Consider the following 27,890-nt stretch of genomic DNA (forward strand, 5'->3'; position numbering starts at 1 on the left):
TAAAGCATGTGAAATCTATGAGAAGGCATTCTCCTCAATTTCTAGTAAGAATTTTTAAAATACAGCCAAAACAAAACCAAAAATACACACTATACACGATAAAAATTGCCCATGAAGTTATCGAAAACAATAGTACTATAATATATCTAAGAAAGACTTTCATACTAAATCAGATCTTTTTGTTTTTCTCTTTTCATTTCTCAATAGGGAAAAATAATGGTAGGATTTTATAGCAGAAATTATCTTATAGATTCTATAATTCATCCCTCTCATTTTAAAAAAGAGGCTAAATGACTTTCTCAAGATCACATACAGTAGAACTAGGACTAGAACCAAAGTTACCTTATTTATAATTCAATACTCAGTTAATAATAATAATCAATATTTATTAAGCACTTACAGGCTAAATGACTTTCTCAAGATCACACATAGTAGAAGTAGGACTGGAACCAGTCACCTGATCTATAATTATAATTCAGTTAATAATAATAATCAATATTTATTAAGTACCTACTCAGTGCCAGGCACTGTGTTAAGTGCTAGTGATACAAAAAGAGGCGAAAGATGGTCTCTGTCCTCAAGAAGCTCGCAATATAAAGCAGAGACAACAAGCAAACAAATATATACAAAGCAAGCTATATAAGAAATAACAGAGGAGGGGAGACACTAGAATGAAGAGAGGTTGGGAAAAGTGTCCTGTAGATGATATTTTAGTTAGGACTTAAAGTCAGGGAAACCATTAGGTGGAGAGGAGGAGGGACAACATTCCAGGCATGGGGGACAGTCAGAGGGAATGTCCAGAGAGAAGAGATAGAATGTCTTCTTTATGGAACACCCAGATAGCCAGTGTCACTGGATCAAAAAGTATGTGGCAGGGAGTAAGGTTAAGAAGACTAGAAAGGTGGTTTATGGTGGTGAATGGGTTTGGGTATAATGGAGCTTTGAATGTCAAATTAGGGTTTTGTATTTTATCCTAGAGGCAATAGGGAGCCATTGGAGTTTATTGAGTGAGTGAGGAAGGGGTGACATGGTTGGACCTGAGTCTTAGGAAAATCACTTTGGTGGCTGAAGAGAGGAAGGATTGGAGTAAGGTAAGACTTGAAGTAGGCAGATGCATCAGCATCTATTGCAATAGTGCAGGTGGGAGGCAATGAGGGCCTGCACCAGAGTGATGGCAGTATCAGAGAAGAGAAATATTTGAGAGATGTTGCACAGTTGAAATCAACAGGTTGGCCAAGATTGGATATATGGAGGATAAGAGATAGGGAGGAGTTGAGGGGTGACAGCCAGGCTGTGAGCCTGAGGAACCAGCAGGACGGTGTTGTCCTTGACACTAATAGAGGAGTTAAGAGGGGAGATTTTAAGGGGCAATATAAGTTCGGTTTGGATGTGTTGAGTTTCAAGGTGTCTGAAAGCCAGTAGATAGGTAGATTTGAGAAACATCAGCACAGAGATGGCAATTAAATCCATGGAAGCTGATGAGATCACCAAGTGGAGTAATAGAAAGGGAGAAGAGAATCTTGTAGACTATCTATGGTTGGAGGGTGGGAATTTGATGAGGATCTGGCAAAGGAACTTGACAAGGAGCAGTCTAATAGGGAGGAGGAGAACCAGGAGAGAGTGGTGTTGTGATAACTCTGAGAGAAGTTATCAAAGAGGAGAAAGTGACAAATGGCATCAAAGGTAAAGAAGAATGAGGAGTGAAAAAAGGACATTTGACTTCATAATTAAGAGATCATTGGTAACTTTGGAGAGAGGAGTTTCAGTGGAAGGAGGAGGTTGGAAGCCTCTATTTTCTTCACTATGCTATGCAGCTTCCCATGAGATTTCATATTAGTGATCATTTGAGACCTTGAAAAATCGCTGTGCCCCTAATATTCCTGGCAAATCTACAGAATGTATACAGATGGTGTCATTCCATGAATAAAACTTGTATTCCTACAATACTCAGGGCAAAGAGAGAGCCTCAATTAATGCCCAAACTTCACTGGACTCTATCTCCCAAAAGACAGTAGATGAGCTCACAACATGTTGATGGCATCGGTGTGAACTCCAATTGGGTAGAATCGCTTCCAAAAGGTCCTTCTTTTCCTTCTTTCTTTTTTAAAGGATGCAGTGTTTTGATAGTGGTGCACTTGCATTGTGAACATTGCTACCGAGGTAAGAAATTCAAGTTACAGCTATTCTGAACCTCTTCTCCTCTCAAGTCTCCCATACCATCCTCTCCTCTCTGTTCAGCAGAGAAGCTCATGGTTCACTGAGATCATCTGATATGAGCTCCCTCATTGCTACTACTTTCCATCTCAAAACTCAACATCATCTCCCCTTCTCTCCTCCTTTCCACTAGTCTTCGATAATGATGTGGTCCTTCTGCCAGCCTCTCTATCAGGACCGCCCAGCATGGCAAGCCTGCATCAAAGTGATGTGCTCTATGAGCAAAGCAAAACTGCAGTAGCCCAAAAGAATTTGTGAGACACACAAATTTAGACATATCCACTTCAAATATTCATATAGACTATTTGTGCCTAACCTGCGGTAGAGCCTTGTGAGCTCATATTGGTCTGCCCAGCCACAGTCAGACACACTGTATCTTAAGCCCAACATAGTGATGTCATTTTGGTCCTCTTTGAGAACAAAGGACATCAACCAATCAACCAACCAAGGCCAGCCTCTCTACATGTGCCAGTAATTCTGTCTCTTTTCATGTCCTTAGGCCTCTTCTTAGTCCTTATCATTCTTGAGTTCAGAGAAGCATTTGTCACCATTGACTATCTCTTCTTCCTTGATAGTCTCTGACATTATTCTCTGAACAGTCCTCAGGCTTTGCTGGATCATCATTCATGTCATATTCTCTAGAAGTAGGGATAATGTAAGCCTCTGTACTAGGTCCTCTCCTCTTCCTCTATAACAGTGGTGGCAAAGATGCAGCCCACTGGCCACATAATAGCCAGTGTTGGCCCAAATCAGATTAAAGTATAATTAGGAAATATATGACCCAATAAACAAAAGTACAGTAGAACATAGATAATGTTAATGTGTGGGTTTCTAAGTCAATACGTGGCCCACAGGGACCCTTATGTATGGTTTAGTGGCCCCTGTTTCCATTTGAGTTGGACACCACTGCTCCACACTATCTAGATTCCCATTGGTTCAATTATATCTCTATGCATATGGCTCCCAGACCTATATATGTAGTTCTAATCTTTCCTGTCACCTCCTGTATTCGTCATCATCAACTACTTAGTAGTATGTCAATTTGGACGTCCTATGAGCATCTCACACTCAAATGTCCCAAAGAGAGCTCATTGTATTCCCACTCAAATCCTTCCAAAAACTTTGTTTTCTCTGGAGGGCACTGGTCTTCCACTAGCTCAGGTCCACAAACTCCTCACTCTCCGTTATTGTACATAGTTAATAGGTCACCAGACTTTGTCACTTCTACATCTCCTTCATCTTGTCCCTTGTCTCCACTCATACAACCACTGACTTAGTTACGGGCTTTACCACCTTTAGCCTAAACTATTGCAATGCCCTTCTAATTGTTTTCCCTGCTTCCAGCTTCTCTCCTCTCCAATCCATCCTCCATACAGTTGCCAGAGTGAGACTCCTAAAACACAGATCTGATCATGTTATTCCTCTCCCCAAAAATCTCCTATGGTTCCCCATTATCTTTAGGATCAGATACAAATGCCTTTGCTTGACATTTTAAGCCTTTGAGGATTTTTATATAGCATTATTTTTCATGTACTCTACAACTCGGAAGAACTAGCTTCCTTGTGTTCCCCACACATACCCTTAGAAGTCTGCTCCGTAGCTTTGCACACAGCAGTCCATGACTAAAAAGCATTTATTCTTTTACCACCATCTCTTAGAATCCTTAGTTTCCTTCAAAGCTTGGCTTAGGCACCACTTTTCACATGAAGCTTCTACTGATCCCCTCAGGATCCCTAACTGAAATATCTTTACATTTATTTTGTACATAATTACAAATGTACATGCTGCCTGCCTTCAATAGAATGTAAGCTCCTTGAGTGAAAGGGTGGTTCCACTTTGTTTTTTTGTATCCCCAGTGCCTTAAAAAGCATGTTGATTAATTGACACCAAAGTAGAACCTATTATCTTACATAAGAATCCTCCTGGTGTCTCAGTTGACACTCATTATGTACTCAAAGGTTTTATAGTACATTTTGACTTGTTCTACAAGTCTATGACTTAACATCACCAAGGCAGTCCTCAAAATAAGAAAACCACTAAGAGTATCTGGTTAAGGTCAAAGAAATATTTGTAAACATGTGGCTTCTGAAAAAATCATTAGCATCTGAGTCACCATCATTCAAAAGAATGGCTCTTTCCATTAAAACATACATAAATACACATGTCAGTCTCTAATTAGTACTGAATATGACAAGAATTTCAAATCAAAAGTCAATTTTCAAAGTGGTGCCGTCCAGCATTTTACGTGCAAACCTAGAATTTTGGTAAGTGGGCAAGTTTGTTTCTTGTTTGCCTAGCAGTGTAATCAGTGCTGCCAAGTGCATATTTAGATTTATTTTTGAAAACATGGTTTCTAAATTAAAAATGAATCAAGCTAAATTCCTCCCAGGCTCAACAGATGGACACAACACAGATAAGGAGGAAAAACCACAATCCCCTGCTGTAAAGCCCAAAATTAATACTTTTAAGGGTTGATAATAATTCAATACGTTACAAGTTTACAACATAATGAGTTTCACATTTCCATTGGGTAAATCTGCCCACTTCCTCCCACACCGCAGTTCAAGGTAACATCACAATGTTGTAATATAACAAATAATCCCTTATTAAATGGCAAATTTGCTCTAATCAATTTTCCAGGGAAAACTATCTTCTATGTACTTATGGGGATTACTGTATTTATTTATATTTTCCTCTATTTCATTGGAAAATGACTTTTCATCGGAAAATGAAAGGCTTGAATTAAGAGAATGACTCCAGCATCAGGGTCCTGATGCACAAACACTATGGGCCAATTTATTTAGCCCATCAATCTCAAGCATTTATTAAGGACCCACTGTGTGCCAGGCACTATGCTAGGTGCTGAGAATGAAAGTTCAAAGAATGGCAGGATCCCTACTCACAATGAGCTTACATTCTAAGGAAGGAGATAACCAGTACATAGAAAATGTACATGTGGCATACATATAAAGTGAATAAATATAAATGTATATAAAGATCTCTTCACTCTGACATTCTCACTAAAGCACAGACACATTCCTAATTATTATACAGAAACTATCAGCAACATCAATTAATTTCTAGATTTCCTAACATTTTTCTCTTCCTAACAAGAACTATTTTTTAAATACTGCCTACATGCAAGGCAGTGTCATAATCACTGAGATGGACATAAATATAACTAGAACTCCTGCCCTCAAGGGGGTTACTTACAATCTAACAGGGAAGGTAAAACAGGCCAACATCTAATCATGAGACAAAATAGGATGATAAATGCATTGGGAATACAAAGTTCGAGGAGAGAGCTCAAAAGAGCAAATGGGTAAATCAAGGAAGCTACATGGTGCAGGAGTTGGCAACTGATTTGACTTGTGCAGTCTGAAGTCTAGTTTGAAGTATGAAGAGGAGGAAAAAGTGAGGGCTTTTCAGGGGTAGAAAAAGAGTCAGGTCAAAAGCACAGCAAGGAAGGTAGGATGAGTTACCTAGCTCAGGAGATCTTTCTGTGAGAGAAGGGAAACAATGCAAGATCAAACTACAAAGGTCAGTTGGTGTCTGACTTCCAGAAAGACCTGGACTTGAAGGAGGCAGAAATAAGAGGCCTGAGGGGGAGGGAGGCAGCACAGTGCCTTTTAGTAGCAAAATAATCAGTGCAAAGTAATGTGTTATTCAATTTAACCCTTTATCCACCTGGTCTAGTACTCTAGCACAAAGTACATTTATGCTTCTAGAAGACTGCTGGCAGCAGCTACTGATTTTTTTTTTCAAAATTGGCAAGGAAAGTAAGGCCAGGTTATATGGAAAAAATAAACAAAACTTTTTTTTTTTATTTTCTACATAAAATGTGTGAAGGGAAATAAATACACAAGATGGGTAAGTGTATGAGTCACTATGGTACATCTTGTTCCTTTTGGCTGGAAATCTCAAAGTTTTCCTTTATTTAACTAAAAATTAAATGCTCTAAATCGACATAATCCCTTAAAGTTTGTTTGTCTGTCACCCACATGTTAACTGGAATACAGATTTTCTTCAGGGTTTTTCAGTGATCTTGGTGACTAGATGCATGAAGTGAGCTATCATGAAATACAGACTTTTTGCCCTAAATATTTCTTTTAGCTAAAACTGAGAGAATATAAGTCCCAATTTGTAATTGTCATAGCATTCCCATAGAGTAGCTGAGTTCTGTAGAGCTTCAATTAGCGCCCCAAAGAAATTTGGGGAATTTTAATCCACTAAATAGAAGCCTTTCACATAGTGTGCACTTCAAGGCCCCATTCAAGCGCTGCCTCCTTTAAGAGATCTTTTCTGGTAATCTTGCTACTGCCTTACCTCCATCACGTGTATTTATTTTGAATATAGTCCACACATACTTATCGGTGGCTATGCTGTAAAACCCTAGTGGGATGAGGGTTCATGAGGGTAATGACATGTCACACTTCCGCATTTGTATTCCCAGGGCATAGCAGACTGGCAACAGTAGGCACTGAATAAAGTTTTTTGACTGATTGATGGGGCAAAGAGTAAGAGACTGGGCTGGGGGAAGGCAGAATGAAGTCAGGATTTTTTTGGGGGGGGGGGGCGTGGAGCAAGTGGAGTTTTCCTCCATGCCAATTGATGCAGTCACCTAAAGAGCCCGGTTGAGAGGAGTTAAATGAAGTCCAAAGACCTATCTAGCCTTTTTACCCATTTATGAAGTATAAAGAGGTTCTCTTTGATGGGATTAGGGAACAGCCAGCTTCCCAATAAGAGGCCCCAAGTCCTGGTGGCCTTAAAAAAACCAGGATAGTCTCTGGGGAGATTCCCACTGGGTCAGTTGGGAGCAGAAAGTAACTTCAAGGAGTGTGACCTCTGGAAACAGAAAAAAAATAGCCAACTATGCATTCAAGACAGAACTAGTCTTGGAGGTCAAGCATTGAGATGTGGAGGAGAGCAGCTTGGAGCCTGAGAGCCCAGCAGAGATGCTGTGCCTAAAAGAACAGCGTGGGGATACCTCAGGAAGGGAAACGATACTGGGACCCTTCACTGTCACAGGTGCAAAGTGCCTAGGCCATCTGGGTTCTCTACATATGCTTTATTACCAGCACACCCCTAAATCTGTAGCCACTCTTCCCAGTGATGTTGCATTTGGGGGGCCAGCATACTTCAGGTTTATGAAGGTGATGCTTTTTAGCTATAGTTCCTACTATACCACTTAGTAAATGCATTTTCTAATTATTTCTCCTGACTGGCTTCCTGATAAGTTAAAGGAGAGGATTAGGGAGCCATGATTTTACCCATTAAGCCTTGAGGTACTAGCCACTCTACGGGGGACCAAATCTGCAATTTTGAGTTGGGGGAAGGTGTAGACCTTAGAAGAGTGTTATACTGTACATGTGTCATCCAAGATATATTTGGGAGCCCCATGCATTTGGATGGCTCCACATAAGAGATTTTAATTGGATGCCTTAGTATTGCAGGGATCCATTGGAGAAAAGTTAGCAGTTTTTTAAACTGATTATTCTTTTGTTTTAGGCTATGATTGGTCAGTTTGTTTTGTGTTGTTTCCTCTGCATATCACAGCAGTTTCTTTAAGATAACATTTGTACAGCTTAAGGCTTAAGTACTGATACAATATCTTTCAAAATGTGTCCATTTTGAGTATGGAAGTTGATGTGAGCAGCATTGATGCTAAATCCTTAGAATGAATACTGGTGCCTGGAAATGCACTTAGATGACTCATAATTAAAGGACTGGCTCATTAATTAAGGGACAAAGATAATTAAAGCAGTCTGCAGAATGCTGTAAATTAGGGTTCTTAACCTTTTATTTGTCATAGATCCCCCCCTACTTTGGCAGCCTGGTAAAACCTATGAACTCCTCCTCAGAATCATGCCTTTAATCCATAAAACAAAATGGAGGTTAACAAAAAGAAATCAATTATATTGAACTAAATACATATTTTGCCAACCTACATTCAAAGCCCCAACCAAGAGCAATCAATAAAAATAGTATTTATATTGTGCCTGCTTTGTGCCAGGTACTATGGTAAGCACCTTAGAAATATTATCTCATTTGATCTACAAAACAACTCTTAGAGGTAGGTTCTATTTTAATCACCATTTTTTTACATTTAAGGAAACTGAGGCAAAGAGAAGTTAAGTGACTTGCCCAAGGTCAACACAGCTAGTACATATCTGAGGTGGGATTTGAAGTTGTCTTCCTGGCTACAAGTCAAGTCCTTTATCCACTGAATCTCATTTTACATATGAGGAAACTGTTTCATATATATATATATATATATATATATATATATATATATACACATACATATATATGTATATATATATATATATTTTTGGTGAGACAATTGGGGTTAAGTGACTTGCTCAGAGTCACACAGCTAGTAAGTGTTATGTGTCTGAGACTGGATTCGAACTCAGGTCCTCTTGACTCCAGGGCTGGTGCTCTATCCACTGCGCCACCTTTTTGAAAAACATTGTTTTGTCTTGAATATATGCCCTAAGATGACAGACTGTGCTACTGTTGCTATCTGGTTGAGAAATTGCTGCCCAAGTGCCTGAACAGGGAACCATCACCTCCTATTACTCTTTTCTTCTCCTGACTCTTACTTGACGATCTCTCACCTGACAGCTTCTGTGCCTCTCCTATATCATTCCTTGGAAGACAAACTGCTTCTTCCTCCTCGGAGTATCAAATCCCTCCTTTTCAGAAGTCTCAAAGCTGTTTTTATGGTCTAATTATACAGAGGCCAGATTCTGATAGGTGCCCATACTCACCAGTGCATGCTACTGAGCCTTGAACCCTCACACCACAGTGGAATGCACTATCCTTAATGTAAGGTGCTTAATATGGAAAACTGTGGTCATTTTCTGGGAAAAAATCTTGACCAACAAATGAGGAACCTTTTGTTTTCTGGCAGGAACATGATGCTATTTTTTTTTACTTTTTCTTTTTTTTTAAAATCCATTTTAGACTTAAATATTAAAACTTAAATACATGATAAGAAAAGAAAAAGAAACTTAAATACTGAAACAAATACAAAATAAGAAAAGGAAAAAAAAAGCATTGCTATGTACACAGCAAAAGGTAAGGAGAGGATCCAAAATACAGAGCAATAAATTTCCATTTCCAGAAAGCCTGTATATTTTGAATCCTCTTTTACACATTATGTTGACAGCTATCCATCTTTTTTTTGCTTCCTTGTAAGTTTTCTTTCGTTCTCTGCTGTGCACTTTTTACTTTGTTCTTTTTTCCCCTTTCTATGCCCCCTCCCCCTGCAGTGCTGATTTAATATAAGATGTGATACAATGGGACTTAAGCAGAGAAATGTTGGTAGTTGTTGAAAAGTCTAAGGGGACTAGTCTATGACATAGTATGTGCATTGAAAATACAGAAGTCAAAAACTACGTTATTTGATGATGCAGAAAGTATGAAGATACATATGAAATATTCCTAATTACCTCCCAATAAGAGGGCCTGGAGATCACTGATTTCATGTTAAAATTAGAGAAGTTGTTCCTGAGGCCCACAATCAAAGGTGCACTGTCTAGAGAGAACATGGACCATGGAGACTAGCACAAATTCTCAGAACAGTATATCAGAAGCCAAGTTAGTGAGTATTCATTAAGAACTTACTACGGACCAGGTACTATGTTAAGTGACCCCTTACTATTGCTACCATTGCAGCTACATGAGTGAAATAAACAGTCCCGTGGCACTCTGAGCTGATACAACTGATCTTGTAAAGAAAAGAAGAGTCTACAAGTTGGAGGGGAATCTGAGACATTTTGCCAGGCATGAGTCACTGAGACAAAGTGAGACGTTATAGAGGACCACCAGGTCTACACTGGGAACCCAGTGGTCTTTTGGAAGATAGTATAACAGGCAGAGCTACTATTACTAGAAAGAGAAGAGGGTTTGGCAACAGAGGCCAAAGTGGCCTCAGAGCAGAAAAGCAGGGACAGAATGCAGACGATGAAGTTTGGTCATATTCTGTTACAAATGTGTCCTGAATGGACACGAGTAATATGTGTGACTGAAAGGAATGCAGAGTTGGTGTGTAAAAAGGTTCAAATTCATAAAGAACTAACATAGGAAAATAGATATGTTCTTGGAATGAAGATCATTGAGGGCCCAGAAAACTGCCAGCCTGACCTCACCATCATCAGTTACTTATGGGCCCATTTGATCTAGACTTGTAGGAACTCATACAGATGGGTCTAAAGTGAATATTGAGAATGTGAGCTGAACTGCTGTACTGGACAATGGATCCCATTTGACCACTGTGCTGTAATGCTCTTTGAGATTTGATCACAGACTGTGAAGGGGATAGAATTATATAGTCTGAGTGGAAAAAAAAGGGTCACTACATCTGGCTTCTGGGTGAGAAAGTTTTAGGGAAAAGAGCAGAACAGAGAGGGACTTAGCTGAAAAAGGAGAAAGGAATAATGTAGTTGACTTGCAGGGGCATGGATTAGTGAAAAAAGGTAAGAAGTTGAATCTGATGATGACAAATTTGGCAAAATTTGGGAGAAATTGGGAACAATTTGAAGGGGAACAACCTCCAGACCTAAATACTGGTCCAGATTCTACTACCAAGTTGAAAGAGGAAGCAGGACCAAAGACAATTACGTGAAAGGACAATTACAGGAAAGAGTGAAGAACATTCAAGGAGGATGAGGGAGTAGAGCTTGAGGAGATAAACTCGAAAAAGAGAAGGAGCAGGCAGTTGGCACGAAAAGCCAAAGTAAGTAAGAAAAGGTTGAGTGGAATAATTAGAGAGTTAAGAAAAGTGATAAAGTGGATTGGTGCGTAGATCAAAATGGTGAAGTAGAAAAGAGGATGGTACAAGTCTGAAGGAGAGGTGAGTGTGCTGGTGTTGCTGAAAATTAAGAAAGGAAGTTGAGTGGGTTGTCAAGTTATTAAGAGTAATAATTAGTTGTAACAATTTTAACCAGGTGCTGAGGGTTGTGGTACAAATACCCATAAGCAGTTAACTAAAGCAAGACTGAATATCTCAACTATTATGAAGAATAGGAGAAATTTTTCAGTAACTTACATTGCAAGTTAAATGTTTACATTTCTGCCATAGCCCATTGAGAGTGTTCTGGGTTCCAAATGTAGGCTGATCTCCTTCCTTGAGGAAGTGAAGGGACTTGAAAAATGCTTCTTTACACTCCAGGTTGTTGGGGAAAAGGAAGTGTTCCTAAAGGAAAATGGGGAAAAGGGACATGAGGAAGATGAGAAACTTGACTTCTATCAGGATAATGGAGAGTGGAAAAGTGTTACACAGAGGAGAAAGGGGAAGAAATGGACAGTTGCTGAATTAGGCCTTAAAAATAGTTTTGAGACTTCCTGAAGAGGAGGAAGCTGGATTCTCTGAGGAGGAAGAAACTATTTTTCTTCCAAGGAATCATAGAGTAGGGCGACAGAAACCATCAGGAAAGAGATTATCCAGTAAGATTCAGGTGAAGAAGAAAAGAATAGGACAAGTTGGTGATTCTTTGCTCAGAGGGACTGAGGCAGCTTTTTCTCAATATGATAGCAATAATAAGGAAATGCTGTCTTCCTTAGGGTATGTATCCAAGAAAGAACAATTTCCCGAGGCTTAACAAAATGGATGATAAATATCGACTTCTGGTGATTCACATGGACACAAATGACAAGTCCAGGAAGACTCAAAGAAGGATTATAAACAATTACAGAGCTTCAAGCAAGAAACTGAAGCCCATGGGTTTAAGGGGGGGAGGTTATAATTTCTTCAGTATTATACATTAAAGGAAAAGGATGCAGAACAGAAAAATTAATTTGGGAAGTGAATAGCTAGCTAAGAAGATGATGTCTGACAATAGGATTTTGATGTTGACATAAAGGTACTGAACAAGAGGTTCTACCAATGGGGGAGTCCCAACCTCCTGGATTTTTCCTTTTTTTCTCTCTCCCAGCCTGGGCCATCCCAGGACCCAACTTGTATATCTAGGCAGAGGGGGAACTGCCTCTAACAGGAATGCACTCTTACCTCGCTTTTTTCCTTTAGGCCAAGCTGCTTTACTGCCCATAGGGCTTTACTGGTATAAGAATCAACAACTTCATTCCTTCTAAAGAGGTAGAGAATGACCACCTGCCCTATCACTGCCTCCTAGGAATGTCAAGGCTTTTTCATCTGCCCTTTGTGCCTTATGTTCTGTTGGCATTGTCATCTTAAATGCCCACGCAACCCAAGAACCCCTAGGTTTCGCCAACTAATCCGCGGCTCCCCACAAGATTTTGGAGTCTTTGCATTTACACTGAAGCTGAACTTTTTTTTATACGCTCTCTCCTCCAATTAGAATTATAAACTCATCAGGGACTATTTGTATCTCTGGCTTGACACATAGTATAAGCTTAATAAATACTTTCTCATTTACTCACTTAGTTCTGGAGCATGGATTACAATATAGGGATGACAGATACCTGGCCAGAGATAGAGTATTCCAAAAAAAGGCTAGTAAGAATGTGTTTGTCAGGTGTCCTTTAAATCTAATCAAAGGAGTTTTAAAAGAAAAAGGAATGGGGGAGAGGGAAGACTGCCTATGTAGAGCCCTCAAGTTAGATACTATAGATAGTAGCTACAAAAAGAGGAAAAGAAATAGCAGTGGAGATACCCAGAAATTCACAGGAGAAAAAAAATTCAAGAAAACAGTCAGTGGTAAGACCCAGAGTCTTAAATATCTTATGTGCAAATATCCAAAATTTAGGCAAGAAACAAAAGGAACTAATGATCTTCCCACAAGGAGTTAAATTTTACCTCACAGGTATCACTGAAACTTGGTGGAATGAAAGTCATGATGAGGCTATGGTTCTAAATGGATATACCTTATTCAATATAAAGAAGGTAGATGGATGTGTGTGGCAATGGAGTTACACTAAACACTAAGAATGTATTCCCACTTGAGGACAACCAGTAACCAGACAAAGCATGACAAAGAGTATGTGGATAAAGGTCACAGTAGGGAGAAACAGAAATGATTTTGTTATTATAATACATTAAAGAGCACCTGGACAGAAAGAGGAAATCTATGATTCTGAGAAACACATCATAAATCTGGCACAGAAGCATAATGTAGGAATGATGGGAGACTTTAATTATCCAAATCCCTGATGGAGCTTTCTCAATGCCAAAATCAGTTTAGGTTATAACTTCTTGATTGACTTTACTGCAAATTTCATCCTTCAGAAGGTGAAGGAATCAACAAGGGGAAATTCAATTCTGGATTTGATTCTCACTAAGATGGGGAATTGGTTGCTGGGGTGGAAATGATGAGAATTCTGGGAAGAACTGACCATGATGGTGATAGAAAAGGAGAAGCACTTTACTTTTGGGAAGGCATATTTCAAAAGGTTTAGAGAAAAGATAGGTAGTGTCATATGGAGTGAAATGCTTTGGGGGAAGGAGACCAGACCAGGATGGGTGGGAGGTGCTCAAGAATGAAATTCTAAAGACACAACAGCCAACAATTGCACTGAAGAGAAAAATTGGATTATAAAAGTGATAAAAGTGATTGTTTTTCCTTAAAACAAGTTTTTATTGATGCTTTTTGTTTTCAACATGATCATAATTTTCCCTAATATCTTTCCCCAGAGAGCCATTCTATATAGCAAATAGTATTTTTTTAAAGACAAGAAGAAAAAGAAGAAGAAATTAAAACAATTGATCAATACATTGAAAAAGTCAGAAAACATGTGATGTGGGGTTGAAAAATTGAGAAGATGGAAATTTTCATAGCTAGTATGGATTTCAATTAAGGGCTTATGGTGGATTAACATGTTGTCATGGCCATAGTTAAAAAAAAAACTTTTGTAGAAACAGGTAAAATACCCAAGTTCAGTGTCAAAATCTCTATCCATGTGACAAAATCCTGATAAGGGATGCTGGGGCTCAGGAAACGCACAAGACAGCAGACTGAGAAAAGTTCACCCAACACGAAGTTGTGTAGAGATTAGACTACTTATCTGCTCACACAATAGTCAGGGAGAATTAATAGGGTTCTAAAAAGAACAAATACATAGAAAGCTCCTATTTTCTATCTGAGAATTGATTGGATTTTTCTAAAGGGCTAGTAGACAGTAGTGATGGATAGTGAGTATGAGCTAAGAAGTTGCCAAGAAGAGGAATCTATTTGCTTCTGTGGAAAGACTGTCAGAGCTCAGAAGATGATGACTCTTATGGTGAATTGAATAAAGGCACATAATAAGCCCCATAATTCAAGGGTTAAGGTCATTTCTCAAACTGAAGTCACATTTCTGTAATGCTTGACCTTCTCCTTAACTTCCCTATTTCTGTTGATGATGAAACTATCCTTTTAGTTATCTAGGTGCAAAACCTCAGGCATCTTTGACTCTGTCTTCCTCATTCCTATTGTTGAATTAAATTCAATCTGGTTCCAAATTTTATTGTTGGACCGTCATGTAATATGTGTGGGAACTCCAGAAGGGCTACTCTGGGTTCAAGGGACTCTACGAATCTGCATTTACTTAAAACCCATAGCTCAAGAGCCCTTACCAGTAAAATTACTTTTGCAAGTTAGCCAAAGTATACAATGAACAAAATAGCATAATTAACAAAGTAGCAAATATATTTCCCCCATCACCAATATATCTGGGACACAAGTTTGTATATTTGTGTGTATGTGTATATCTGTATATTTACATATAGGTATACATGGACATAACTATAACTATATATATATACACATACACATATATACATAGTTTTATATATATAAACTATATATGTACCTATATATATAAAGTATATATAACTATATATAAACTACATAGATACATAATTCTCTCCCCCCCACATGCACACGCTGAGTGTGTGTGTGTGTGTGTGTGTGTGTGTGTGTGTGTGTGTGTGTGTGTATGATGGTTGTGCTGGTAAATGTTTAACAATGAACTCTCCCAACAAAATATATGCACAACACACTTTCAAGTTTAATCTCATGATTAACATTTTCTCGTCACTTTCTTAAATCTAGACAATCAACAAAACAATAAACCAAGCCCTGATTTGTAGCACTTGGTGACTTCTGAGTTGTAAATACTCATAAGGAAAATTTAACAACTAGCTCTTGAGAGCCAGTATGAGCTGACTCCAGCCCTAATTGAGCTGCATGTAAGATCCTTGTGTATGTATAATATGAAAGAGTTAGAGAAACTAAAATTGATAATATAATATCATGTTGCTCCTACTGGGTCACATGGCTGCTCCTCAATGATACTCATGTACCTACTACATGCATCTTTGCTTCTAGCTTTAGTGTTTCCTCTCTTAGGTCAGGCTGATCAGGTGATATAGTACAGAGGTGTGTCAGACATGTGGCCCTTGGGGGGCCAGGACCAGATAAAATGAAACTGAAAACTGAAAAATATTTAACAAAGTAAATAAAAATACAATAAAACATAGATACCATTACATTTAAAACTAAGTCAACATGAGACAGCAGGGATTCTTATGTATGGATCAAGAGTACTGATTTCTATTTGAGTTTGACACCAATGATCTAGTGCATTTACTAGAAGGTCTCTTCCTGATGAAAATAGGATGATAGCTTTTTTGGCATAGTTAAGGCTATGAGATATATTACATCTAATATTATAGATAACTAGGGCCAAAGTTGGGCAGAGTGCTACCCAGCTAGTATTAAGTCTATTTTTGGATTCTTCTTGCTGTTCACTAGGGGCAGTCTTAGTCTCAATCCTATATCTGATGTAGGGTTAGAAAATCCTGCTACCTACTGTTAATTTCTGATCACAAAATTAGATCCCTTAATAATAACTTCAGGAGTTGTCCTTTCAAAAATAAACCACCAAGATCTGTGTGATTCTGCGGCTCCTTAGTTTCCTCAAAGGTAAGATAATTTTTGGACTCTCTCTTTTTTTTTTCCTTTTTGGTGAGGCGATCAGGGTTAAGTGACTTGCCCAAGGTCACACAGCTAATAAGTGTTAATTGTCTGAGGCTGGATTTGAACTCAGGTCCTCCTGATTCCAGGGCCAGAGCTCTATTCATTGCACCACCTAGCTGCCCCAATTTTTGATCTCTCTTGCAACTGAACTGGAGGGGGAAAGACAAATCCTTTGTTCCAAATTCTTGCTTTTGTTATGTAAATATGGCTAATCACAAACCTACTGGGCTTTGAGCTACCCTACACTGTTAGAATCACAAAATCTCTGGTACCCATCCTCCCTTTTCTCCTCACAATGCCAGCACTCATGTTCAAGCTCTCACTGGGTTTCCCTGAACTATTTTTTAGAATATTTTTTTCCTTGCTTCCAGTCTTTTCCCTTTTTATTGCAATCATGCTTAACACAGCCAAAAAAATTTACCAATTTAGAGCTAGGATCATGTCACTTCTACGTTAAAAATGATCAGCAGCTCACTAATTCCCGTAGGAAAAGGCATAAACTCTTAGTTGGCAATAGAAATCCTCAACAAGTTGATGTCAACATACTTTCAACCTTATTTCAAATGACTCCACTTCATTCACTGTGTTCTCACCAAATGCACTAACATTTAATCCCCTATTTTATCTTGACCTCAAGCTTTTGCAATCTATTCTCCATACCTAGAATGCCCTCTCCCCTCATCTCCACTTATTGAATTCATCTTTTTTCAAGACAAATCTTAGGTGCTAGTTTCTCCAAGAAATCTTTCCTGATCTCCATATGTAAAAGTAATCTCTTTCCTAATTTTCTTAGAACATTTTGCCCAGATATTGCCTTTGTCCTTATCACATTCTACCTAGTACAATTCTCTGTGTACATGTTTAATTTCCCCCTATATATTGTAAACCACCTGAATGTAGAGACTATGCTTTTTCCATCTTTGTATTTCCATAATCTATCTCAGTTCACATAGTAGAGATTAAATACATGCTCAATGAATTTAATAGAAATAATTTCCCCAGATAATACGATCACCTTGTCTTAGTTGCTAAAATTAAAGGGATTACGATTTCATAGGATTCTAAGAGGGTTTTCTTGAATAAAACTCAAGGACATAGTAAGAATTAACATGTTTGAATAGTTCTTATTGGATTGCTTAGTAAGGGAGTAGATCTTATACCTCAAAAAGAAAATTATGTTTCAAATGGAAGTTATACTAGAAGAATTTTGAGATGTCTTTTAACTCTAATATTCAATGAGGTTCTGTAGCTTGGGGGAGATGGAAGTCATCTTACTTTGGGTCAAAGAGCAGGAAGAGGGTGGTCACAGACTACTAAGTTAGAGAGGCAAGAAAGCAAAAATAAAATGAGAAAAAGTAAATTAGCTAAAGGGGATGGAAGAGTCAAATTAAGGGTTGTTTATTTTTCGTAAGAAAAACTCACCATGTATGTAAACATGAGTGAATGGAGTGTGAAGAAGAAAAAGAAGAAGAAGAAGAAGAAGAAGAAGAAGAAGAAGAAGAAGAAGAAGAAGAATGAAGATCAAAGAAAGAGGATATGATTGAGGAAGAGAATGGGATTAAGGGCATTAGTAGAGAAATTATACTTGAAAAAAGAGGAGTGATCATTTCCTCCTAAAATTGCCAAAATTAGGTAGCATTGTAAAATATCATTATTATATAGTTATTGGATTCTGTAATCCACTAACCATGACAACTATGTATTACGATTTCAACTTTGTATGTGGAAAAGTTAGTGTGAGGCTCTAGAAAGAAATTCTCTAGCCTAAATTTGTCTCTACCTAAATTAATTTATCCCTCTTAGACCAGAATCATACTGAAAATGTAGTCCTCTAAACATAACAGGGAGAAGTTTCTCCTGCCCCCTTCACAAATTTTCCCCTGGTAGGAACATCTTTGCCAAGTGCCTTGGAAAGGATTTCCAAAGGAACCATCCCAAGCTTATTTGGGTCAATAGTCAAAGAAGGCAATCAGTAGAACACCTGGAGAATCTCAGGTGGCTGTGTTCAGATGCTTTTGGCAGCATCCCCTGGGCCACCAACTCCTCTTAGGGCCACTCCAGGTTCTACACACCTGTGTGAAAGGAATAATTTCCCCCTTTGTGTAAACATGGACTAACAACAACAGATGTGTTTACTGCACTACTTAACCCTTAAAGAGGGACAAGCTGGGTGTAACATCTTTGTATAACCTGATGTAGTGAGGTTCTGTATGTTCTGTAGCACTGTTTCATTTCTGTGGGAATTCAATAGGACATCAGAAATCCTCAGAGAAAACAGCTTGATGAGACAATGGAAAGTGGGGGGACTCCACTAGTACTTGATATAGTTCTAGAAATGCTAGAAACAGATAAGAGAAAGAAATTAAAAAAATAAAGAGAGGCAAAGATAAGATAAAGCTATGACTATTTGCTAATGATGTGATGGAACATTTGGAAAATACTAAGAAATTCAGGACAGATATCGGTTGAGATAATGAATAGCTTCAGCAAATTTTTCAGGCCGCAAATAAACCCTCAAAAGTCAACTCTATTTCTATATAATAATAAAATCCAAGAAGTAAAAGAAAAAATCAAATCTCATTCCAAATAACTATAGTATAATGCATAAAATATCTGAGGATTGTCTTACCAAAGCACACCAAAAATTAGTACAGATTCAGTTACCAAGTGTTCCTTAAAGAAATAAACAACTTAAATACCTGGAGAAATATTCAGTGCTCATGGGTAGGCTGTGCCAACATAATAAAAAGGCAATGCTAGCAAAGTTAATTTACATTTTTAAAACTATACATCAAATTGTAATGGGGATCTTTCATAGAACTTGGTAAAATAATAGCAAGCTTCATTTGGAAAAACACAAGATCCAGAATATCAAGGAAAATTATGAAAAAATATAGAGACAAAGAGGGAAAAGAACTTCCAGAACTAAAATTATATTATAAAGCAGCAATTATCAAAACCATCTAGTATTAGTTAAAAAGCAGATCAACTGAAAAGATTAAACAAGGGAGGATCATAAATAATGGAACTCAATAAACCAATGTTTGATAAAATGGAAAACAAATTATACAGAAAAATACTCCTTATTTATAAAAACTGCTTGAAGAACTGGAAAGCAATCTAGCAGAAATTGGGCTTAGATTAATACCTTAAACCAGTGTTATCAAATTCAAATAGAAATTGATCCTTCTGTGGTATGCTGACTTAAAAACTCCCAACAAATTAACATTACCTATGTTGTATTGTATTTTTATTTTGTTAACATTTCCTAATTATGTTTTAATCTGATTTGGACTGCATTTGCCATATTCCACAACATATCCTAAATGTATAAGTGACTTTAATATTAAAGATCATAATATTAAAATTATCAGAGAAAATAGGTAATGTTTCTGAGCTATGCATAAAAAATGTATTTTTAATCAAACAAGAGACAAAGGTTACAAAAGATAACATTGATAAGTGATTATATGAAATGGAGAAGCTTTTGCACAGACAATACGAATACACTTAGGCTAAGAATGGGAAAAGATTCTGTATCAAATTTGCCTTACCTGGGTTTGGGATCAAAGATATATAAACAATTAATAAATCTATTTAAGACTAATAATCTTTTCCCCATAGATAAATAGTCAAACTGCATAAACAAACAGTCCTCAAAAGAAGAACTGCAAAGTATTCACAACTACATGGATAAATAGAAAAATACAAATGAAAACAACCCTGAGGTTTCGCCTCACATCTTGAAAACTGGCAAAGCAATAGTCAATGTTGGCCGGGTTGTGGAATGATAGGCGCAATAATACATTGCTGATAGAGCTGTGAAATGGTACAACCATTCTGAAAAGCAATTTGGAACTACACAAATAAGGTGACTAAAATGTCTATTCCCTTTGAACCAGAGACTCTACTATCGGGTTGTATCCCAAGGAAGCCATTGATAAGAAAAAAGTCCCTATGTACACCAAAACACTTATGGCTGCACTTTTTGTGATAAGCAAAAAGTTGGAAACAAAGTAGATGCTCATAGATTGGAGAATGGCTAAACAAATTGTGGTACATAAATGTAATAGAATATTGCCATGCTGTAAGAAATTATATATGTGGTAAATACAGAGAAAGCATGGATAGATGTACATCAATTTATTCAGAATGAAACAAGCAGAGACAAGAAACAATATACACAATGATAACAACAGTATAAGGAACAACTGCACACACAAAAAAACAAAAGTGAATGTAACAAAATTATAAAGATCACGCATGACTCAAATGAAGAGATATGAGAGGACACCCCCAAATCACCGTTTGGGGAGGTGGGAAGTCCAAAGATATCACATATTGTACATGTTTTTTGGGTTTTTTCAATGTATTGATCCATAATGCTGATTTTTCCCTCTTCCTTTCTTCCTTCCTTTCTTTCTTCCTTTCACCTTTTAAAAATACTATTGCTTATATGAAATGGCTCTCTGGGAGGGGAGGGAGGAGGATACCTGGGATATAAAAAAAATTAAAAATATTTAAAAACAGAAAGTGGGGAGACCTATGTGTAGCTACAAGGATTTCTAAAGTTCTCTCCTTGCTTCATTTGCTCTCAAGAGAGACTTCTGATCAGCAATTGACTGGCAGGGGGTGGAGAGCCTCAGAAGTGAAACCAAGGCTCCCTGTTCAAAACATGGGCAGAAGCCAAAAGACTCTGTTAGATAAGATCTCTTTGTTGCTGGCAGCCTGACCTGCATCTGTTTCTATCTGTTGTGACTGGAACCTGAAGGAAGAAATTTGAGCCCAGACTGTTCTTACAGTGGCCACATCCTGAGCTTCTCCCTGTGGCGATAAGGACCAGTGCTGTGGAAGTGAACAGAAGCAGGCAACAGGATTGAGAGGAGGTCCAGAGTACTGGGGACTGACAGTCGTCTCATTGTTGGTGTTCAGTCAGTCTGAAGTAAAAGGATTGCTGAGCCAGGAGTAGGAATCTGATCAAGTTCCCCTGCACTGTGTTCCTAATAAAACTTCAAGGGCCAGATTTGGGACCCCGGACTCTTGGCCATTAACCCCTCCGCAGGACCTGCCGGCATGGGTGCCTTAGGGCCTTTCGTAGGCACTTAGGAGAGGAGTCTAGTAGAGCGGAGTTTGGGGAATCAGTTTGGCTGGAGTAAAGAGTGTGTATCCATTTTCAAACATTTATGCTATGTCACATAAAACATTAGGACCACAGTGAATTGAGTCAGTGTATTCTATGCGTGTACGTGTGGGGGAAAGGGCACTGGAGTGAGAGGGGAGTGGTAGTAAAGTCCAGATTGGAGAAGGGGGTGTACAACTAGATAGATAGATAGATAGACAGACAGACAGACAGATAGACATCTATGTAGGTATTCATAACTATTTCCCTATCTTTAATGCTTTTGTGCTCATTGTTCCCTAGTCTAAACTTCAGAACCTGGTCAGCACCGCCTTGAGAAGCCACATGGCTCCATGGTTCACTGGCTCTTGAGTGGTGGGAGGGATCTTAGTTTTCAGAGGCTAAGTGTGCTCTGTGGGCTAGTGGGGATAAAGCAGCTATTTAGGAAGACAGTTGTGCTCAGGCTCCAGAGAAACAAGGATGGAACCACTTGGCTCGGGGTTTGAGTATATTGCCACCTGCTGGGCAACTGGGATATTGTACCCCTTCTTTGGGTAATTAATGAAACGTTTCCTTGCTTTCCTATAAGCTTAAGAAAGGCAATATATAACAGATATGAGCTATAAAGATTAGTGTAGCACCTCAAATGTCACACAGAGTCCTTCCAAAGTGCATACACTGCCTACATTTGTCTCACACTGATTAACTAGGATTCAACTAACTAGAGAATCATCAATTCCCCACCCCCACAACTCCCTCTTTAGGAGAAAACAACAAAATACAAGAATACAAGCTAATATCAGAAACTCAGTACAAGAAAAGTAACTTCTAAGATATGTCTTCGAGTCAGTACACTCAGCCTGATATTCTTTTGATGAAGTTGGTTCATTTTCTATTGAAATTCTACTCTATTTTAAGGAATATGATCGCTTTAAATTGACTAAATGATGCACTATTTAAAGTCATTGCTATTGGAAATATGCCAAAAGGCTGTAAAGTAAGTAATCTCAGTGACTGACCTGTAACTGAAGTCAGACAGATAGTTTCTAGCCTGAGAAAGAAGGGAAGGGAACAGTTAGTCTCCCAATGTGTCATGGAAAAATACTTCTTTCTAACTGAGGAAAAAGACAGCTTTTTGTATTTCCCAGTTGTCAGTACTTTTGTACCTTTCTCAAATGGGTTTAAGATCCCTAATTGGATTTGGAAGTCATCCATTCTGACCATTACCTGAATTAGAAATTCCTTCTACCCCACCCCCAATATTTGGTCAATATAATACTCTTTGCCTAATCTAGTGACAGGAAGCTCACTACCTAACCAAGTAGACAGTTCTGGTTTTGACAGTATTAACTGTTAGTAAGTTACTGCTTGTGTAGAGTCAAAATTTGCTTCCCTTTATCTTTTGCCCATTTGCCCTGGTTTCCTGGTTTAATTTGAAATTTAATCTTTTTTCCTCACATAACCATCAACCAGTATTTGAAGAAAGAAATCAGTTCTGTGCTAAGTTTTTTCTTCTGTTGAACTTGCTTCAATACAACTGACATGGTTTCAAATTTCCTTACCATCCTATTTATTGTCTTCTAGCCCCACTATAGCTTATGAAGTATGACCCAAATGTGATTCCTAGAACTAAATACAATATTCCTGATGTGATAAACTCAATGCAGAATGTAGTGGGACTATCATCTCTATTTTTTCCTCAACATTATTCAAGGGGAGCAAGTTTGAATTGGCCTATAGAGGTTAACTCAAAGAACACATGCTCAAGAGATCATCCAGAAAGTTCTAGGGACTCCTACAATATGGTAGCTTAAGCTTTTGGTGGATGGTGAACTTCTTGACTGCTTCTGACCACATAATGGCCACATCATAACCACAAGGATTTGGTTCCTTGATCATCTTCCCATCAGACTCTTTATTAAACTAATATTAATGCTACCTAAGAGCACAGAACTAACATGCCATGTTGTTGGCACTCTCTGATCTTGCATTCTATCAAGTGCTCCTACCCAATTTCCTCCATTAAAAGTACAGGCCTTTATATTTTCCCTCTTACTCCTGATTAGATTTGGTCTTCTGTTGTAGCCTATTAAGATATTTTTGGGAGCCTCTTTTCTATTAACCAACATACCAGCTATCTCTCCCAATTCTGTGTTACCTGGAAATTTAATATTTGCTATTTTATGTCTTCATTTAAGTTCTTAAAAATGTATAGAATCTTGCAGGAACTCTCTACTAGAGAATTACCTACAGGTTGAGCATAAACCATTAATCAACATAATGAAAAAAACATACAGTGTGGTGTGTTGGATGGAGGACCTGCCTGCCTCTTAGAGACAAGAATTACTGGGTTTAAGTCCTGCCTCTGACACGTGCTGTATCTGTAACTCTGGAAAAGTCACTTAATCTTGCTTAGGGCCTCAGCTAACAAAGATTACAAGTGGCAGAGCATTGCAGATTTAAGCTGGTGGAGGGAACATTTTTATTATGGAGCTCTTCATGTTGATGAAATCACAGTTGAGACTTAAATTAATGTAGCTCTCCTCTAAGAGGCCAGCAGTAATACTGGAGGTCTGGAAGATGGACAGAATGATGGTGTTTTCACCTTGAAGTCTTCCTGGTCTCAATGATCTTAAGAGACAAATTCTGGCCTGATATGTACATGAGGAAGAGGACCAAAGGCTTTCCATGAATGTGGGCAAAGAATGCCACAACCCAGAGCCATGATAGTATTACAACAAGACACAGAAAGAGTCTTTATGCTGAACATTTCCATCATGGCTTGAGTTCAGTTGCTCCCTAAAGAAAGGATCAAAAGAGAGGAGCCCTGAGAGCCAGGGACATTAATTCCAAAGCCTTCCAGCATCCCTTTGAGATTAGATCCCTATTGTTGATGCAATAGACTAGGATATTTTCCCCTCTGTGACCTCTAAGTGGTCTAAGATTCAGTTTTCTTTTGTCTACCCTAAATACTTCATACTGGAATCCACTTCTTTTAAAATGCACTTCAAACACTAGCATCTTATCTGTATTTATATCTATGTCTGTCTGTCTATCTATCTATCCATCTATCTAGTCTTTCCTGATCCCTACAAATGCTAACACCTTCCTTTCCTATCTTATATCTAACTACATTATCTATATTTTGTATTAATTATATATATATATATATATCCTTATATCTGGATAGAATGTAAGCTCCCTGAAAGCAGCAGTTGTTTCAATTTTTATCATTGTATTCCTAGTTCCAGAAGAACAAAATGCTTGTTGATTGATCTCCAGATACTGCCACTGTCCTCAGTCACTTAAATGTTCATGCTGAACATTTTGCCCTAAGGATGTTAGTTCATCTAGATTATGTGACTTGAATTTGAGGGCAGCTGGGTGCTCTCTTCCTATTTCCTTTCTGACCTTAGGAACTGCTTCTTGTTGGCCAGTTTTGTTCCATCATTTTCCTTGCATTGATCACTTTTCATGGCAGAGAAGACAAGCTAACTAAGAGCTGAATTAGCACAGACTTCAAAGGTCTATGATTTTGTCAGTGAAGGGCTCTTTCTACAAACACAAACCATAGCCCTCTGTGACTTGGCAGGAAGGCTTCAAGCTGGTATGGACAAAACATTCACAAGTCTAGAGCTGAGCTTATGACAAGCTTTGAACACAGCAGGAGCTAAATGAATGTTTAATTGAATTAAATCAGAAAATTCTTGCAAACCACAGAATCTCAAAAATGTGGTATTAAATTTTCCTGCTTCAAGGAGATGACTAAATATAAAGTGGTAGGATTATAATTACAGCAACTGCCTCCCAGGACTATTGTGAGGATCAAATGAGATAATATTTGTAAATCACTTAACACGGTGCCTGGTATACAGTAGGCACCTAATAAATGCATGTTTCTTTCCTACCTAGTTATAGTAAGGAAGAATATCTCCTTTTTAGGGTTATATGAGACTATATATCTTCCCCTGGACACAAGGAGGACCAAGAGTGGCTGGAAACTATATTGGCAATTCATAGTATGTCTCCTACTTACATACAAATTACAAATAATCTGTCTATAAAACTTCCCTTGTTACTGTAAGGCTGAAACTATCATCAGTGTCTCTCTACCACAATGTTAAAAAGGTAGCCATTATAAGGGGAGGGGAGAGGGAATAAACAAAACAAAAAACAAACAAACAAACAAAAACCTGGGAGCTTCTAAAGAACTTTAAGGTTCAAAATGGAGGAGAGGGAAACCAGACCTAAACAAAAGAAAACCAATGTTCCAGGGTTAGAGATACAACCATGCATGGGATTCAGGGAAAACAAAGCTAGAGAGCAAGGCCAAGATTGAAGGCCTTCCCTTGTGCAGTGAAGGTCTTCCTAGGATCATAGATTTTGAGAAAGGGACCTTTACCATCAAGTCCATCCCCCATTTTACAGAAGTGCAGCTAAGGCCAAGAGAAGTCAAGTGACTTGCCAAGGTCGCACAGCTACTAAGTGTTTGAGGTAGGATTTCTATCCAAGGCTTCTTCACTCCAAGCCCAGCACTCTAAGCTATCTGTCAAAATACAGAGACTCCATCTCACTAGTATGACCAGGATGGAACAGAGAGACTATTCACAGGCAAGATCTCACTACTAATCACTGTGGGAGTTTTGACCTGCTCCATTTCTGATCTGGGCTGGTTCTCCTCTCCTTAGGTAACCTAGTGGTCCCCTATTTCCACAAGCTCTCCATATTAATGCTCAACTTAGTCAATAAATCAATACGCATTTGTTATGTATCTACTACGTGCCAAGCACTAAGCATTGGAAATTCAAGAAGAGGCAAAAGACAGTCACTGTCCTCAAGGAGCAACTTAACTGCCATGGCACACTCAGAACTCCTGAGTTTAAGCTCTACTCCAGTCTCAGCCTCCCAAGTAGCTAGGACTATAAGTCACCATGCCCCAATCAATAAGGACTCGTCAAGCACCTACTATGCATCAGTCATAATATTAGGGACTGAGGATATAATGGTATAAATGCAACAGTCTCTGTTCTCAGGAAGTTTATTGGGGAACAACTTATATACATATAAGAATATAGTAAGAATATACAAAAGAGATATGTGGGAGATGAGTATTAGACCAATAATTTTAACAGCTGAATGTAGGTCAGCACTGTAATGGGTAAGAGTGTTGGATTTGGATTCAGGAAGACCGAGTTAAAATCCAGGAGTCAGATACTTATTAGCCTTATAACCCTGAACAAGTCACTTAACCTCTCTCTCTACCTTAGTTTCCTCACCTGTAAAATAGGGACAGTAATAACACCTCAAGATTGTTACGGGCATCAGGTAACATCTGCAAAAAATACTTTGCAAACCTTAAAGCACTCTCATCGACTCCCCTGGATTTAATAGCCATCTCTATGTTTATGATTTTCATATCTACCTTTCCTGCCCCAATCTTTCTGCTGACCTTCAATCTTGAGCCCCAAATGCTTTTCAGACATCTCCAACTGTATGTTCCGGAGTCATCTTAAACTTAATATGTGCAAAACAGAACTCGTTACCTTTCCCTCTAAGCACCCTCTGCCTCCTACCTTCTCTATTAGTATGGAGAGCAATACCATTTCTCCCAGTCCCTCAGGCTCATAATGTAGGAGTCATGCTAGACTTTTCACTATCTCTCATCCCCACATATCCAAGCTGTTGCCAAGGCCTGTTGATTTTACCTTTGCAACATCTTTTAATTATTCCCCTTCTCTGCCACTACCCTGGTACAGGGCTTCTCCTCACCTCACATCTTGATTATTTCAACAGCTTACTGATGGGTCTGACTGCCTCAAGCCTCTCCCCATTTCAACCCATTCTCCATTCAGTTACTAAAACAATTTTCTTAAAATGCAAGTCCGATCATGTCACCTTCCTTACTCAATAAACTCTAGTGGCTCCCTATTGCTTCCAGGAGCAAATATGAAATATTCCATTGGGTATTCGAAGTCCTCTCCTGGCTTTCCAAGTATTCTTATATTTTACTCCCTGACAGGCACTCTTCAATCCAGTGACACTGGTGCCTCCTGGCTATGTCATGAACAAAATGTTCATCTCTCAGCTCCAGGCATTTTCTCTGGCTGTCCCTCATGCCTGGAATGCTCTCCCTCCTCCACTCTGACTACTGACCTGTCTTGTCTTCCTTTAAGTCCCAACTAAAATCCTTCTACAGGAAGACTCCAATCTCTCAATTCTAGTGCCTTTCCTCTGTTAATTATTTCCTCTTTATCTGTTATATAGCTTGCTTTGTTCACATTTATTTGCTTGTCTTCCCTCATTAGACTGTGAACTCTTTGAGGACAGGGACTGTCTTTTGCATCCCCAGCATTTATCACAGTGCTTGGAACATAATAGGTACTCAATAAATGTTTCTTGACTGATGGATTATTAGTTAACTAGAGAACCGAAAAGTTGAATAATTTGCCCCAGGGTCACACAGCATGTGTCAGAGGGAGGATGTGAAACTAGGATTTCCTAGTACCAAAGCCAGCTCTCTATTTCCTACTACTTTTACTACTACTGCTACTTTTACTACTACTGCTGCTACTACTACTACTACTACTACTACTACTACTACTACTACTACTACT

General features: G+C 38.5%; 1 protein-coding gene across 1 annotated transcript in view; it reads right to left on the reverse strand.

The window, feature by feature from the left end:
- Positions 1–27,890, reverse strand: part of LRRIQ1 (leucine rich repeats and IQ motif containing 1) — a 225,895-nt gene that overhangs the window by 29,949 nt on the left and 168,056 nt on the right. Inside the window, exons 26-27 of the mRNA XM_027842509.1 lie at positions 20,923–21,002; positions 11,270–11,416 (exon numbers count right to left, since the gene is read on the reverse strand). Of these exons, the coding sequence (XP_027698310.1) occupies positions 11,270–11,416; positions 20,923–21,002 (227 nt within the window). The remainder of the gene's footprint in view (positions 1–11,269; positions 11,417–20,922; positions 21,003–27,890) is intronic.

This window comes from Vombatus ursinus, unplaced genomic scaffold (assembly GCF_900497805.2).
Source record: "Vombatus ursinus unplaced genomic scaffold, bare-nosed wombat genome assembly UNPS02014874.1, whole genome shotgun sequence".
NCBI classification, from domain to species: domain Eukaryota; kingdom Metazoa; phylum Chordata; class Mammalia; order Diprotodontia; family Vombatidae; genus Vombatus; species Vombatus ursinus.